We start from the raw sequence: 15605 nt of genomic DNA on the forward strand, positions 1-15605 counted from the left end.
TCCTGCCTGGTGCCTATCCAGGAACCGCTAGGCGAAATGCTCCAGGCCGTCTGGCGGTGTCTTTCTACCGCCGGGCGCCTGTCCTCCCAATTCTCTCTATTATGTGGCTTATCGCCTGGTGTGGCTTCTCCCACCGCCGGGCGCCACACCAGTAAGGACACTCCTCTACTGGTTTATACACTTGCACAGATTTTTATGCACATTCAACCATTAAATCTCACATCCAGATCACTAGCTACCAATATTTACAGTACTACAAATCATCAACTCATCCACTCACAAGCATTCAACCAAGTAAGCACTCATTCATGATTATTGGAAGTTAAACGTACACAAATCAGTCCCCAACTTGCACATGCGGTACTATGACCCGAATACCACTATCAGCATTACTTCATATCCTTACAAGGATACTACTCTCATATTATACATTCCCAACAGGTAGTTTATAGCAATACTCACCACCCAAATCATTCGCATGCTCTATTTCCACTTAATATGACACTTTAACCATTATCAATATATCATACATTTCATAAAAGCACAACTGCATACTAGCATTCTGAACAAGCATACGATGGTACCAAAACAATCTTGCCAGTATATTCATTCGATTATCTCAAGTCCACATAATATAGTTCATGCCTCAACCCATCCCACTAGGTGACTCTTACACCGCACAAGTACCCCCATTTTATATTAAAAATCATTCCCCAACACCTATACTAAAATCTGTGATTCTCCACTGCACACCCCAACCCACTGAGCGCGCCAATCACCACTGGCCACTCAATATCGCCTGGTGGCACATAGCATACCGTCGGGCGGCACATCAGAAACCTGAAAATTCCAGATTTCCCGCATCTGCAGAAAAACCCTATTACCCCTAAATTTCCAATTCAATTTCTCATCGCAGATTTAACCACATGCATTAGTTTAAGTAGCACACACAGATCATTTTATGCACTCTAATTGGGACTTTCAATAACACATTACTGCTTCCTCTAAATTCCAAATTGTAATCAACATACACCATAGTATTCCTACAACCAATACACACTGATCGGATTTCCATACACCCGTTAAATCAGTATTCAATCACGTCAATGAAAGCATCATCAGTATTATATAATTACAACAATTCAACCATATCACAGAAGCATCAAAACAGGTCAAAATTTGCAGTTCCAGTGCACGCCGCCTGGCGGGTCCACCATGGCCGCTAGGCGGTTCATCACAGAACCCAGAAAACCCCTGCGACAGTTGCGTCGCCTGGCGGAGCACCCTTAATCGCCAGGCGGTTCTGGTAAATTTTGCCCAGAACTTACGAATTTGAACGCGAAAATGGTAAATACAATATCAGGCCACAGAATCATACCAGAACAGAGAAAAAAAATACAATTAACACACATGAACAGCTTCCCTTACCTCGGATCCTCGCTCCAATTGCAATTTAACGATTGGTGCTTGTTGTCCAAGGCCCCCTCTAAAGGTATCTTCTTCAATTCCTTCAACCCTCACTCACACCCTCTAGAGCACGAAAATTCCCAGCCTCCTCTCTGTTTTCCTTTGCTATCACTCACTCTCACTCTTTGCCTTCTCACACACTCCTTTCCCTCTCCCCAATTCAGCCCAATTTAATAAAATAAATAAAAAAACGAATTAAATTTATATTTTTAAGTTTTATAACCATTATTCTTGTTTAGTGCACCTAAACTGACACCTCTCTGCTTTCTTAGGGAATTCCTATAGTTTTTCAGATTTTCCCTCACCTGGCAAAAAAAACAAAAATATAGATAGAGTCCATTTCCCTTAACCCAAGGTTCGAACCCACATCCTTTCTACCCATCAAACACATGCACACCAACAAGCTATCATATGTTTCATCTCAATTTGCCCATTCGTATAAACTTAAATCATGCTTTCACATTCACAATATAATAGCAAAATACAACAAAATTAAATACATCTACTAATGACATGCTCGGAACTTGAACCCAAGTCCCTTCAACCTAATTAAGTGCTCTAACCACTTAGGTTCACATTGTTTCTTTGTTTAGGATTTATTAAAGAACTCTCCTAAGGTAGTCTCAACCCTTCATCCTTTATATTCTTTTAATTATTAATTTTTATGAATTTCCTGGATCTCACAACAAACATGCTCAATGCTGCAGATGTTATGAAAACATGCAAGAACATGAAAAAGATGATTAAAGCACAAGTTCTTGAAACTTTAAAATGAAAATGCAAGAGAAAAAGGTTAGAGAAGAGAGGACACCACGAGATTTTATACTGGTTCACTCAAACCTGAGCTACATCCAGTTTGTCAAGGCAACCTTAGCTTGACTTTGCACTATTTCAAAAGTTTTACAAAGTATCCACCCTTACACTTCCAAAATATGCAAAAACACCACAAAAGATTCTTGAATCACACAAGAATCACACCAGCACAGCAAGAACCCTCTTGCAGACCTGGAAAACCACCAGGTACACACACAAAGCTTCAGAAAGATCAAACCTCAGTGGTAGCACAGCCTTGCCTACCACAAACCACTTTCTCCAAGCTTCAAACCAAGCCAAAAGCTCCAAGAATTTATCCAAGATCAATCTTCAACAGCTGCAACACCTATGATCACGAAGGAGAGAGTTTCCACAAGTTTCCAGAACAAAATCGTGCTCTAAAATGATCAACAGACCTCTCTTTCGAAAATCACAACTTAAATAGTCAAACTGTTACGAAATTCAACAGGTTGATTTTCAAATCAATCGGTTGATTTCACTTGACTTAAGTGAAATCAGTCGATTAAAAACTAAATCAATTGATTGAATTTGTTGTAGTTTAAGACTACTGCAGCCAACCTTTTAACCTGTTAAAAAGTCATTCAACAAATTAAAAGAGACATTTTAACCTGTTGAAAAACCATTCAACAGATTAAAAACACAATAAAGATCAAACTACATCTAATTAATGCTACAAGGTCTACAACATGAATTACAAACTACAAATACACTTTCATAATGACGTAACTACATGGAGAGCACACATTTCAGCCTTGATCACCATGGATATCATCAAATCTCCTTTCCTTCATCAATGTATACTTCATTCAAATGGTAATGGCTTCAAGATAGTTCAAAAGAGCTTCATTCAATCTTCATCAAATCTTCAAGAAGCAAACCACCTTGGCTTCTCATGTCAACAACTTGGACTAAACTGATGGACTTCCCTCTGAGTTGCCTTGTTTGGCGACCACCAAGACCAACAGGTTGAACCTCCATTGAAAGATCTCCTCTAACCCGCAAATCTTCCATTTCTAACACATGAGCACGGTCAGGCACATACTTCATTAGCTGTGAAACGTGAAACACCGAGTGGAGGTTGGCCAACTGAAGAGGTAGAGTGATCTCATAAGCCACTGGTCCAATCCTCCTCAAGATCTGATAGGGACTAATGAACTTAGGAGACAACTTCCTCAAGCTAATCGCCCTTCCCACCCCAGTAGTCGGGGTAATTCTCAAGAAGACGTGGTCCCTAGGAGTAAATTCCAAAGGTCTTCTCTGATCAGCATAGGATTTCTGCCTACTATGGGATGCTTTCATTCTATCTTGTATATGCTTGACCTTCTTTGTAGTCTGTTTTAGTAACTCTGGCCCCACAACCACTGTTTCCCCATCTTGGTACCAGGACAAGGGCGTCTTGCACCTCCTGTCATAGAGAGCCTCATATGACGTCATGCCAATGCTTGCATGGAAGTTGTTGTTGTAGGTGAACTTCACCAAGGACAAGACCTCATCCCAAGCACCCAGATGATCCAACACACATGTCCGTAAGAGATCCTCAAATGACTGGATCGTTCTCTCGGACTAACCATCATTCTGGGGGTGATAAGTTGAACTCATTGTCAATTTGCTGCCCAAGGCACTCTGCAATGTCTGCCAGAAATAGGAAGTGAATCGTGGATCTCTAACTGAGACTATGCTAAACGGTGTAAGACCCGTGGAATTTAATTAATTAAATAATTAATTAATTAATAAATGCGAGTGGGCAAATCATTTATGACATTAAATTATGGTTGGTGTGACGTGGAAAAGTGCTAGCTCATGTGGTTGAGAGTACTTTGATTGTGTGAGAGAACTTGGGTTCGAGTCCTATGTATGCCAATTTTGTGTTATTATTTGTTATTATTTTAAATATATGATAATCATGTTGTGAAATAATATGTTAATTGGATGATGATTGTTAGCGTGAAACATGAATTGGCATGATGGTTTGATATTGATTTGGTAATTGTATGGTTATGGGTTCAAGTCTTGGGAAACCCAAATTAAACTTTATTTTTCTTTTGCTAATGTTAACTTTGGATGGAATTGGAAGGGGTAAAGGAAACCTAACTTGAATCAGCAACCAAGGGTGGCTGTAACCACAATTCATAATGAGAAATGAATGGCCATTAAAACATAATTAGGTGCATTTTCGTTTTTGATCTTTGGATTAGCTTAAAGCACTAGTTTAAAAGGAAAAAGTGAAGGTTTAGGGAAGGTTTTGCAAGGCTGAAAATATACCTAGAAAACAGAGACGAAAAGTGAGAGTGAGGGGAGTGTCGTGAGTGAATTTTGAGGCTGAGTTGAGGAGAATCAAGGGTGGCCATTAGTGATCAAAGGAAGAGTTTGAATTTCCAAGTTTAGCATAGGAAACCAGGTTAGGGGAGCTGAACCCGCTTCTTTGCATGTTTTAATTTATTCTGTGTGAAAGCATAAACCACTGTATGTGTATTTTGGTAAACTGTATGAGTTTTCGCGTTTCTGGAAAAATCTCCAGAAACCGCCTCGCGGGCTGCTCATAGCCGCCAGGCGGCACATGTCATTTTAGTGCATTTTCTGGGTTCCATGAGGAACTGCCTGGCGATGAATCCCTGTACCGCCAAGCGCCATTGAGCAGTACCCCAGTTTCTAGGTTCTATGATGAACTGCCTGGCGGTCATGCATACCCGCTAGGCGACGCGAGTCGAATTGGCTCGGTTTGGATGTTTTGTGTGATCTGGAATGATTCTAATCGGGTAAAAGTGTAGTCCCACTTGAGGATTGATGATTTGGATTGCTACATTGCAGAGTTTACCATGGTTTAATGTTTAATTTGATAATGTACTATGAAAACCTTTTGTGGTCGAATGTTGGGGCACATCGCTGTTTAATTAGACTTTGAATCATGTGAAATTGCAGCTAGAATAATTAAATGAAGTCACTAGGAATTTAATTACTTTGACTGGGATGGAATTTGGATAAAGAATACAGTAGATAGCAAAGAATGGTGAAGTGGTAGGGGCACGGGGTCTGGGAAAAGATCTGAAGTTGGTTGGGGGGTATACACCGCCTGGTGGCGCGGGTTTCGCCGCCAGGCGCCGACGCAGAGGTAGTAATACTGCGTTGACGAGATGAATGTTGAGGATCGGGGTAGTTATTCTGGAAAGAATGAGATAAAATACGATGAACTCGGGTCGGGAAAGGAATAAGTCATGAGCTATTTCTACTTTAATTGTGGTCAAGTATGTTGGGTAGGTTTTGTGAATATAATAGCACAAGAATTGTCAGCATCCTGGGGAAGACTTAAATCTAGTTTGGATCAGGTGGTGTTGGCTGTGGTGGGGTTGAGTTAATTGCAATAGTGAGTGGAAGAATGAAATAAGGCAAGGGCACGGGATGATGCGTTAATTTTAGCAAGTATGAAACCTTGAACATGGTAAAATGAGAGCAAGCTATTAATCTGAGAATTGTTATTGCTTGGAGTAATGAACAAATTTTCTGAATTTGTAGTAGCAAGTTGGTTAGCCTGGGTTTTTAATACTACACATAATACAGTCTTAGAATAGGGACTGCTAGAATTGGGAACATAAATGGTTAGAGTACATTGTGGTTGGCTGAATTCTTAAGAAATGATGTGTTATGGTTATATGGTAAGTTTTACATTTAGTACCAGAAATCTAGTAGTATTGAGAGAAATCTGAGATAGAGAACATGAACCAGAAGAGATTGTTGTACTGATACAGCGCCTAGCGGGAGGGAACGGTTCCGCCAGGCAATAGAGAAGAATTCAGAGAGTGCCTGATAGCGCAGAGCCTGGCGGTCAGGTCTGTGGTGTCAGGCGATATCTACCCAACAGGGAGTCACTGTTACGCGGGCGCCTGGCGGTGAGGGTAATACCGCCAGGCGGTACCTGCAGCGAGGAGAATTTTTTAGGCGTTGTGCGCTTGGCGGTACGGACACCCGCCAGGCGGTCTGGGAGCTGGCAGCGCCTGGCGGCACGTGTCCCCCGCCAGACGGTCCACTATAACCCAGATGGCATCATGACTCCTCAGATGACATCATGACTCCTCAGATGGCATCATGACTCCTCACAGTCTGTGGCAAATGGATAACAAAGTCAATAGCAATGCTATCCCATTCCACTTTGGTATCTCTAGCTATTAGCTCGAAAAGTCGAACAGTAGTTTTGTCGCATTCTCTCGCTTAAACGAGACCTCCTCGCCTGAACGAGATGAACTCTCGCTCAAAACAGGAGCTCGTCGCCTGAGCGACATCTTGCACAACACCTGAGAGGGTTCTGATACTTTCTCTTAGGTGAGCTCCATTCGCTTGGGTGAGATTATCATATTTCCTCCACTATTCACACAGGCCAGCACATAGATTCATCTAGAGCAATGCAAAATACATATTCATATCATGTTAAGCATCATTCAAACACCATAAGCACGAAACAAAGCTAAAAAAACAAGCAAAGTACATCCAAAATCGAAACCCTAACTTCCGTTACCTTATCAAGAACTATTGTGAGGGGTTTAAGCTAACATAATGGTACCACAGCTCCAAGGACAGCTTCACAAGCTAAAAGCACTAACATCAAAACAAGGACGGGTTACTACGATGAACCCTAAATGGAACCACAAGAAGGATCCAGCTGAGGAAAAAGAGTAAGAGTTGAAAACTAACTTACGTGAGCGAAAAAAGTGGGTTTGAGCTGACTTGAAGACAAATAGGATCTAAAACCCTATCAAAGCTCAGTTGAGAGAAATGAGAGGGAAAACAGTTGGTTCATTTCAGGAAAACAGGAGAATGAGTGAGTTAGAATGCTCTAGGAGCTTTGAACACCCTATAGACCAACCCTAGGTCCAACTGATTTAAAACAAGCCTTTAAACATTGGAGCAAAAATAATTGGGCTTTACAATACTGTTAGTGACAATTTAATGAAAAAAATCACATTAATTTTATTAAAAAAACATATGTTGAGGAAAAATAATTATAAAAACAAATAATTAAATATAACAAATAAATTACTAATTAAATCTTATTTATTGTATCCTTTATTGAACATCGTTGTGTTCATATAAAATTCTATTTGCTTATATGTGTTTTCTTTTTAAATTATTAACAATGTGCAAGTACAATAAATTTGTTTGAGTCTCATTGTGCTTGATACTCATCCATGCAATCCATGCAACATATCTCTTTGATTATGCACACTTTGAAGGGCAATATTATTTGTAGACAATATTAAACTATAGCAATAACTTTTCATTGAGTGACAATTTTCTCATTCAAAATTCTACTAGATCGAGATGACACATAAATTTAAGTTTTCACCAATTCACATATTTCAAAGAAAAATTTATTGAAGTGATGTTATCAGAATATTTTGTTTGTAAATTTTAGCATTCCCAACAAACTCCCACTTCTGAGGCTTTCTTGAAAAATCCTATCATTATTTTCACAAAAGCCACGTGATAGGATTTAACATCAAACATGGAAACCATTGGCAATTCAACCACAACAAACAGTGTAGCAGAGAAATCTTGACATCCAAAGATGTTTGACAATTGGATATTCCCCTTCACTTGCAGATGCTTTTTGGTGGCATGAAAATCTAGCAGTATTGCATTTATGAAATTTCAACAGGTGTATCAGCTTGTGCTCCCCATTCGGTCCAAGATCCATCATAAACTGCAACATCAGACTTTCCAAGACGATGCAGACCCTGAAAAAAGAGTTTATAATCTGAAGTAAGGAAAAGAGATTTCCCCTTTTTATCAAGTCTCTAAAACAGAAAAAAAATTGAATGAAACCTCTAGTCTTGGAAATTACTACGACTAAAAGAGCATGCATGCATATGTTGGAAGTTGAACTATTAAAAATCTATAATCATGTTTTCCATTCCAAACTTTAGTTCAAGATATTCAAATGTGACTGAATAGGCATGTCCAATCTAATCTAACAAAGACAAGTACCAGCAGACCTAGGAGAGGATGGAGAATCAAAATTAAAAATAAAACCAATGAAAGAAAGCAAATTGGAAAAACCAATAGGGAAAATACAATGATAAAAAATCTGACAAGAACAAAGTGAAGCAAAGGAGGGTATGACTTCTCTGAATAAAAAATATTCGTTTTAAGTAAATGATAAATGGAAGCCAAGGGACTGCCTAATGAAAATCCTTTCTAAGCAAATTTTCCTTTTTTACAACCATAGAGCAATCCACAAAGGAAGCAATTTTATATATTCTCTTTCACAAAGCAACAGATAGATATAGACTCATCCAAATAGAGGGGGAGATGTACCAATGCAAGAATGCAAGCAGTTACGCCTGTTCCACATGAAGTAACAGCAGGGCTATCGAGAGAGATTCCTGCAGATCAATTTAATGCAGTCAGAGGTAAGAAGATCATGAAATGCGAGATTTAGTATAACAATTATCCATCGGAAGACATTCACACCTTCTTGTTCAAATCGCTTCTTCAGCTCATTTGTTGGTAACAATGTATATGAACTATCTAACATCTGTAAATTAAGATAAATAACATTGATAAAATAGTCTAACAAATATGTAATCTTTACTGATAGAACCAACAGTCAACAAAACTATATGGCTCAAGATCATACTGATGAATAATAGAGTAGTAGTTTAGGATAGTGATATAGAGACCTAGACCCCCCCATTCTTCACTAAGAGAACCTCCCATAAGCTTTTCCTTTTTCAGTTTATTTCTATAGCTCTCTCAATTTCAACAATTCCACTCAAACATAAATGTTCTCATGTGATAAGGCTCTCCTTGAATATGTGCTTAATTAAGCTGATTATCCAAACACACCCATATACGGAAGCCTAGCTAGAAAAAAAAAATGCTATAAAATGTTAAATCTAAAATGCCTTAGGTGAGCATATGCTGCACCTGGCCAAAAGGAATGCACTTGCTGCCAGGTACATGACCACTTCTGATTCCCTTTCTGGGCTCTGGAACAGCTCCATCAAACCTGCCAAAGGACAAAATCTACTTAAATCCGAGAAACGCATATCAAAAACAAAATCTTGAGTAAGAAACATTTCTTACATTAAGAGAAAAAAATAATAAATCAATAGAGTAACATTGATAAGAATTCTCCTGACATACAGCAATGACAACCAAAGTGATTAAGATATCTCCCACGAGGAGGGGTAAACATCTATTATGTAAATATCAGTTTTCATTTTGTACATGTTACTAGTTATTATGCACCTTTGACGTTATAAAACAGCATATGTCATGCCACAATCTTAACGTAGAGGAGTTGAGTTGTTATAGCACCACGGTTAACAGGATTATTAAAAAACATTTTTGCCCTCCTTTTCTGAGTTTTGCAAGCCACCATTTTATATTCTTGTATGATTTCTTGTGTGTTTTGCCATTAGAAACAATAGAGTTTGAAACCCTTCATCAATGATCCACACAAAAACACCTTACACTTGACCTAGTTCAAACTGAGAGCCAAGACTCGGCAACGTTTTTGCCGAAGTATGGCATCCTCTGCTGATCTGCCCAACCATGAAAATACTATATTGTTCACACACTGCACGGTGTGCAACTTATCTCTCTGCCACATCCTTCAGTGTTGTGTAGAGTGTAAACTCTTCAAAGTTCACAGTCCTCTGTTCCTATGCATTTCACAAACCACAGCCCCTTATCTATTTCCTTTTATTTGGTACAGTAATACTTTTTCAGTGTAGTACATCAACTTACTTAAAATTCGGTGGACTACTACTTTTCACCTCTAATGTTTTTTACTTTTGTTGGTTTCATATTATAAACTATGCCCAAGATGAAAAGTGATTATGAATTTAGAATATTAATTTCGATAATTGATTATGGATATGTCTTTGATTTTGGATCATTTAGTATTTTTTTACCATTTAAGTAGCATATACATACATACATGCATAAATATATAGACATGTATGTCAAATGCATATCACGTGATGATATGAAAATACAAAAGGAATTAACTACAGTACCTCGGCTTTGATCGGGCATCTATGTGTTGGTGAGTTTTGTCCTCTATATTTTTCTTTACCTGAAGAGAAATAAAAAATAATAAATCATTTGACCTGCAATATATTTATAAGTGTCCAACTTACATATGATGCCTCTTCCAGTTTTAATTAATTTTGGTATTTCATAGACCAAACATTTCAAAGAGAATATCATATTGCCAAAAAATTCCATGGACCATAAATGTGTTCAACTTTTCTAGAGATTGCAACATGAATTAGGAATACTTCTGTAGATTTATCTGCAGTTACCAAGTTCAAATTCAAGATATATTATTATTATGATTAGACAACGATGATGTCAAACCTATGATCATCAAACGTTTTCCTTGATATACAGGATTGGTTCCATAAACTGCCAACTTAAGTTTTTTTGGTGTACCAATAAAAACTCATCAAGGTATGAGTATCAAGACTTCGGTTGACCAGAGAAAAACATCAATGTACTGTATAGAGAGGTTTACCAGATACCATGACCATCTTGTAAATGGTATCACATTTAAGCTAAAGATTTCTAAAAAATAAAAGGTTTTATGGCTCCACATGATCTTGCCACCATTTATTTCATATCATTACTTTAAATTTCCAGAGTTCATATTTTCTACATTCAATTACATTTAAGCTAAAGATTTCTAAAAAATAAAAGGTTTTATGGCTTCACATGACCTTGCCACCACTTATTTCATATCATTACTTTAAATTGCCAGAGTTCATATTTCTACATTCAATTATTGACAAATAGAGTTAAATTCTTAGAATAATGAAAAAAGCAGGAAAATAGTCCTTTATAAAATTGGGTTCAGAGTTTCAAACTGCTTAAGTATTTCCCAAATTGCAGCTGCCACTTCAGTCTAACCTCATCCTTGTGATAACTAATTATGGACTCTCTAGAGGAAAAACCTTTTTGATAGCTCTACGACCATCAATATTGTCAACATTATATATCTAAAATGGACACAATACATTTATTTCTAAAGCAACCAACCTGATCAAGGTTCCAAACAAGATGTGGCTGAAATTTAGTCTCGAATGTGAGTGGGCCAACCTAGCAAGAAAAAATTATATGAGAAAATTAATGCATTAAAACAAAGTAAAAATGTCAAATTCTACACAATTAATCAAACTAAAAGAATTGGAACACAAAACACTAAGGAAATCACATTAAAATATATGGAAAGATTCTAAACTCACTGTTTGTCCTTTATATACTTTCTCAATAGCCTCACTTGCAGCACTGGCTTTAAGAATGGCATCACTTGAAGCACTAGATTCAACATCATAACCTGATGCACGCCATCTTGGCAGGCCACCATCTAACACCCAAACTCTGTCATGCCCAAATACTCGGAACATCCTTCAAGCAGAAAGAAGATGCATTACTTCAAATATTTAGCAAAATCCATGTTTCCACAATCTACACAATGTATTAATGTTCCCTTTTGTTAAACACTGAGGCTTACCACCAAACACGAGCTGCACTAAATAACCCTTTTCCATCATAAACAACCAAATCATCTTTGTTCTCTAAGCCAAGGGCAGAAACAGCAGCAGCAAAAGCTTCCTCAGATGGCAGCATGTGTGGTAACTGATCAATGAATACAAGTTAGCATTCACATATGATAAACCCTTTACTCATATCTATAGAAGAAGAGCAATATATGTGGGCCATCTTCCATTGATATGAATGGACCATGGGAGCAAATTAGGCCACTTGATACGAAGACAAATCAAGAGAGAACAGGTGGAATGGTTTGCACAGCAGAGGAAAAGACAAAAAAGAAGGGGATGTTGAGGTTGTTAACAGCAAGTTCAGCAGTCACAAGCTGAAAGGAGAGGACTGAGTCCTGATTATAATCAAATGATTCAGGAATCACTGGTTCCATGAATTAATATGGAATTCATATGAATAGGGGGGGTGAGAATTGAAGAGCTGCAAATTGTTGAGTGAATTGAATTAGGAGGAGTCTTGGAGTTCCCTTGTATTTGGAACTCTTGAGTATCTATTTTGCAGCCTTTGTTTTGTTGTTTTGCTCTGTATTACAGATGGCTACCTCTGAAATATCAGAGCTAGTTTCCACACCTTCCTTTCAATAATACTTAGTTCTATCAACATATTAGATATAATGGAGAAAATGAATTATATTAACAGACAGGACATATAGCACACAGGGCAGGAACAGACTATAAAACAATCATGAAACCAATAAGATTACTCACAGAACAAGATTTCAGAAAATGAATAACCGTGATATTCTAACAAAAAACTATAATTTATAAATAGAAAAGAAAGAGTCCCAAGAATTGAAATAGTAAAGCAGTATCCATCAAAAGGAAGTAAAGAAAAACATTCAGTCATCATTCTAAGATCACTGAAATTGCAAAATATCCTTTGACAGTTGGTACTGACATGTATCTAGTTAGGTTATTTCTCTTTCTTCATCCACTTTCTGTAGTATACCACTGAAAGATCAGAATGTTACATACTATGCATGTAAACCTTGTTAACGTATAAGAAACCAAAAATAAATGTGTTTCATAAAAACAATAAAACGAATGAAATAAATAGAGATACTGGATTACCTTTGTAGTACGATCTGCTATTCCATCTACGTCAAAGAAAAGGGCACCCGGAATGTGAGCAACCTGTTATTGAATTACACATTAAGTGAAAACGGTAGAAAAAAGAAGTTAAAATTATATAATGAAGTACATGCAAGAGAACATGGTCAAGTGATATCGTATATCATTCAATTACTCCAAAACTTGATGCTCTAAGAATGTGATTTCCAATAAAATCATGCTGATACCTGATATTCTTGAATTGGATTCCTCTGTTCATCTGGCATGTACCATGAAGCATCCAGTACCTGAAACACAAATTATAGGCAAGAAAAGTTTAAGTATGTTAATTAATATTCAAATTCGATAGCATATAAGGATAACATGATATAAAGGCTCCTTTTTTATCAGATCATGCATATGTAGTATGGAGTTTTAAAGAATTATAAATAAATTCAATTGATGCCAATCACAGCATATTGACCATATAAATCCTAAACAAACAGCTTTATAATCACCTAAATAAGTGATTGAGTGCTAAGAATGTTCTATAAACCAGAACTACCATGTTTACAAGTTTTAATAGACATCAACTAATAAAATATACTCTTGAAACAATACCATTCTCTAACTGGAAATACTGTGATTGTACCAGTGCCTAGATCGTTAATTACAAAGTTAACAATCAAAAGAACAGGGCACTTTAGTTAAATAACACACATACTGTATAGTTTGACAAGAGCTGTCACTAGTGAGATATATGGTTAGGCATGATAGTGGTAGAGATCAATCAATTAGTAATTAAAAAAATCAAGTGAAATTTCATTTTCCCAAATATTATAAAATTAGTAAACTGTTTGCTTAATCTGATAAAAGTAGTAAACCTTAGTACCTTGATATCTGGCATCTTCAGGTTATCATAAAGCCAATCAACAGAAACAACTGGCTCATTTGTTGATACAGATTGTGTAGAATATGCAGCTCTTCTACCAACTGAGGAAGAAGCCATACAAGGAACCCAACCAGTTGTTTTGCTGTTTTTGGATGTAGAAACTGGGACCGAGACAGTTTGTATACAAAACAGCCGTTTCTGCAAGTAAAAGGGTGAATTTTACAATAATATGTCGGCCAAATTAACAAACAACGCAGAAATAGATTAATGGGTTATACCGATGAACATTGGTTTGTTAGTATAAGAGATGAACAAGTCTTCATACTATCACTAATATATAATTGAAAACCCTCTCTTTCAATTTCTTCAATAAAATGTTATACATAACAGCACCAGCTCCGGATTTTGCACTGTCTCATTTATATATAGTTATTGCACAAATATGTATTTCAAAGACCAACAGCGATTTCTATGAAATTCCCAATGATTCACTAATATTCATAAATTACCAATTAAAAATGCACCCATAAAAGAATTAATACTTACATTCGAATTGATGAAAAATTGGAAATCTTTTAATCCAGTTCATAAGACAAAATAAAATTAAAATTCATCCCCACCAGATAGTATTTACTTCAAAAGGAACAAGCAAAGACCCAGCCATCCATGCCAATGTATTATGAAAATGCTGATGGGTACTTCAGTTGATACACTTACTTAAAACCAAACACTACAAAATTGAAGTTGAATGAAGCATATGCCATGGCAAATTGCCATTAAAGCATATCACCTAACTGTTCAACAACAGAGAACACAAACAAAAAAATTGGACCAAAGCAAATCCCAAACCCCACACTCAAAAGTAAAAACTTTAATGAGAAACGCGCAACCCTGATACCCACAAATCGAAACAATTTTAAAAATCACAAAAAGACCAAATTTTCACGGGCACAAAATGTCCGCTCTTGAAAGGAGGAAATTAACAAAGGAGTTAAAAAACAAAGAGAGAAATAAAGATACCCAAATGAAATTTCAGACAGAAGGGGTGAACCTTACACTGAATAAGGAAGAGAGAAACTGTGGCTGCTGAGTGAGGAACGACGAATGGTGGATCAATCGATGACCCGAAAGCATCTTTGAGAAAAGGGTCGAAGCCATTTTGATCAACGACCATATAAAAGAGTGGCCTCGAATAACCCGAACGGTCACAGATTGCGTCAAAAGATAAAACAAAATAACAATGACGGACAATAGAGGTGTCTGCGTTATGCTGTTTCCTTGTTCAGGGTATCTTTAGCCCAAGGTGTCACTGCCACTGCTCATGAATTAAGCAATATTTTATAGAAATTCCATTTTTTTTTTTCTGAAATTGTGGTTTTACTTTCCAAAGGCTTTTTGTTTAGTTGAAGTTAATGAGTTTTAATGTTTTACGGATGTTGAAGTTAATGAATTTTAGTGTTTTATGGATGATTATTATTTTATTTTTAAAAATTTAATTCAAGTGTTTATCTAAGGGAAGATAAATATAAGTTACACTGTCAATTTAATAAGTATTGTATGAATAAATAAATATTATTATTCTAGCATTTATATTTAAAGAAAAAGTGAAAATAGGATAGATATGTTGGGGTTGAATTGGTCACCAATCACATGTTTCGAAAATGTCTCCTAATCACGAACTTATTTCAACAGGAAGCATATTATACAGAGTTGAAAGATTGATGAAATGATTTAGTGGCATAAACATCAAACAGAATTCTACATTAATTTAATACAATGGATATATCTAAATTTTATTAAGC

The 15605-nt window shown here is 36.7% G+C and overlaps 2 protein-coding genes across 2 annotated transcripts; both read right to left on the bottom strand.

Moving 5' to 3' along the window:
* Positions 1-1746: 1746 nt before the first annotated feature.
* LOC146888687 (uncharacterized) lies at positions 1747-3735 on the bottom strand. Its single transcript, XM_085665759.1, has 2 exons — positions 3183-3735; positions 1747-1772 (listed from the first exon to the last, which is right to left on the bottom strand). Exons 1-2 carry the CDS (start codon positions 3733-3735, stop codon positions 1747-1749), a joined length of 579 nt encoding a protein of 192 aa, XP_085521885.1.
* A 3910-nt stretch (positions 3736-7645) lies between these two features.
* Positions 7646-15106, bottom strand: LOC114194234 (thiosulfate/3-mercaptopyruvate sulfurtransferase 1, mitochondrial-like). The gene is made up of 12 exons (XM_028084353.2): positions 14860-15106; positions 13804-14001; positions 13160-13219; positions 12933-12995; positions 11813-11937; positions 11544-11706; positions 11338-11397; positions 10317-10375; positions 9220-9301; positions 8764-8827; positions 8608-8675; positions 7646-8027 (listed from the first exon to the last, which is right to left on the bottom strand). Exons 1-12 carry the CDS (start codon positions 14959-14961, stop codon positions 7932-7934), a joined length of 1140 nt encoding a protein of 379 aa, XP_027940154.1. The 5' UTR covers positions 14962-15106; the 3' UTR covers positions 7646-7931.
* Between the last annotated feature and the right edge of the window lie 499 nt (positions 15107-15605).

The sequence above is a fragment of the Vigna unguiculata genome, chromosome 1, assembly GCF_037176805.1.
Source record: "Vigna unguiculata cultivar grain cowpea cultivar isolate G323 ecotype 2 chromosome 1, ASM3717680v1, whole genome shotgun sequence".
NCBI lineage: Eukaryota > Viridiplantae > Streptophyta > Magnoliopsida > Fabales > Fabaceae > Vigna > Vigna unguiculata.

Bases quoted from the DNA above. Each gene is read 5' to 3' on its own strand.
- LOC146888687 (XM_085665759.1), bottom strand. From the start codon at position 3,735: ATGACGTCATATGAGGCTCTCTATGACAGGAGGTGCAAGACGCCCTTG. The intron at 1,773-3,182 runs GTGGTTTGCTTC...TTTTTTTGCCAG, and splicing joins TGTTGACATGAGAAGCCAAG to GTGAGGGAAAATCTGAAAAA.
- LOC114194234 (XM_028084353.2), bottom strand. From the start codon at position 14,961: ATGGCTTCGACCCTTTTCTCAAAGATGCTTTCGGGTCATCGATTGATC. The intron at 11,707-11,812 runs GTAAGCCTCAGT...TTCTGCTTGAAG, and splicing joins AGTGCAGCTCGTGTTTGGTG to GATGTTCCGAGTATTTGGGC. The intron at 8,828-9,219 runs GTGCAGCATATG...CTTAATTTACAG, and splicing joins AGTGCATTCCTTTTGGCCAG to ATGTTAGATAGTTCATATAC.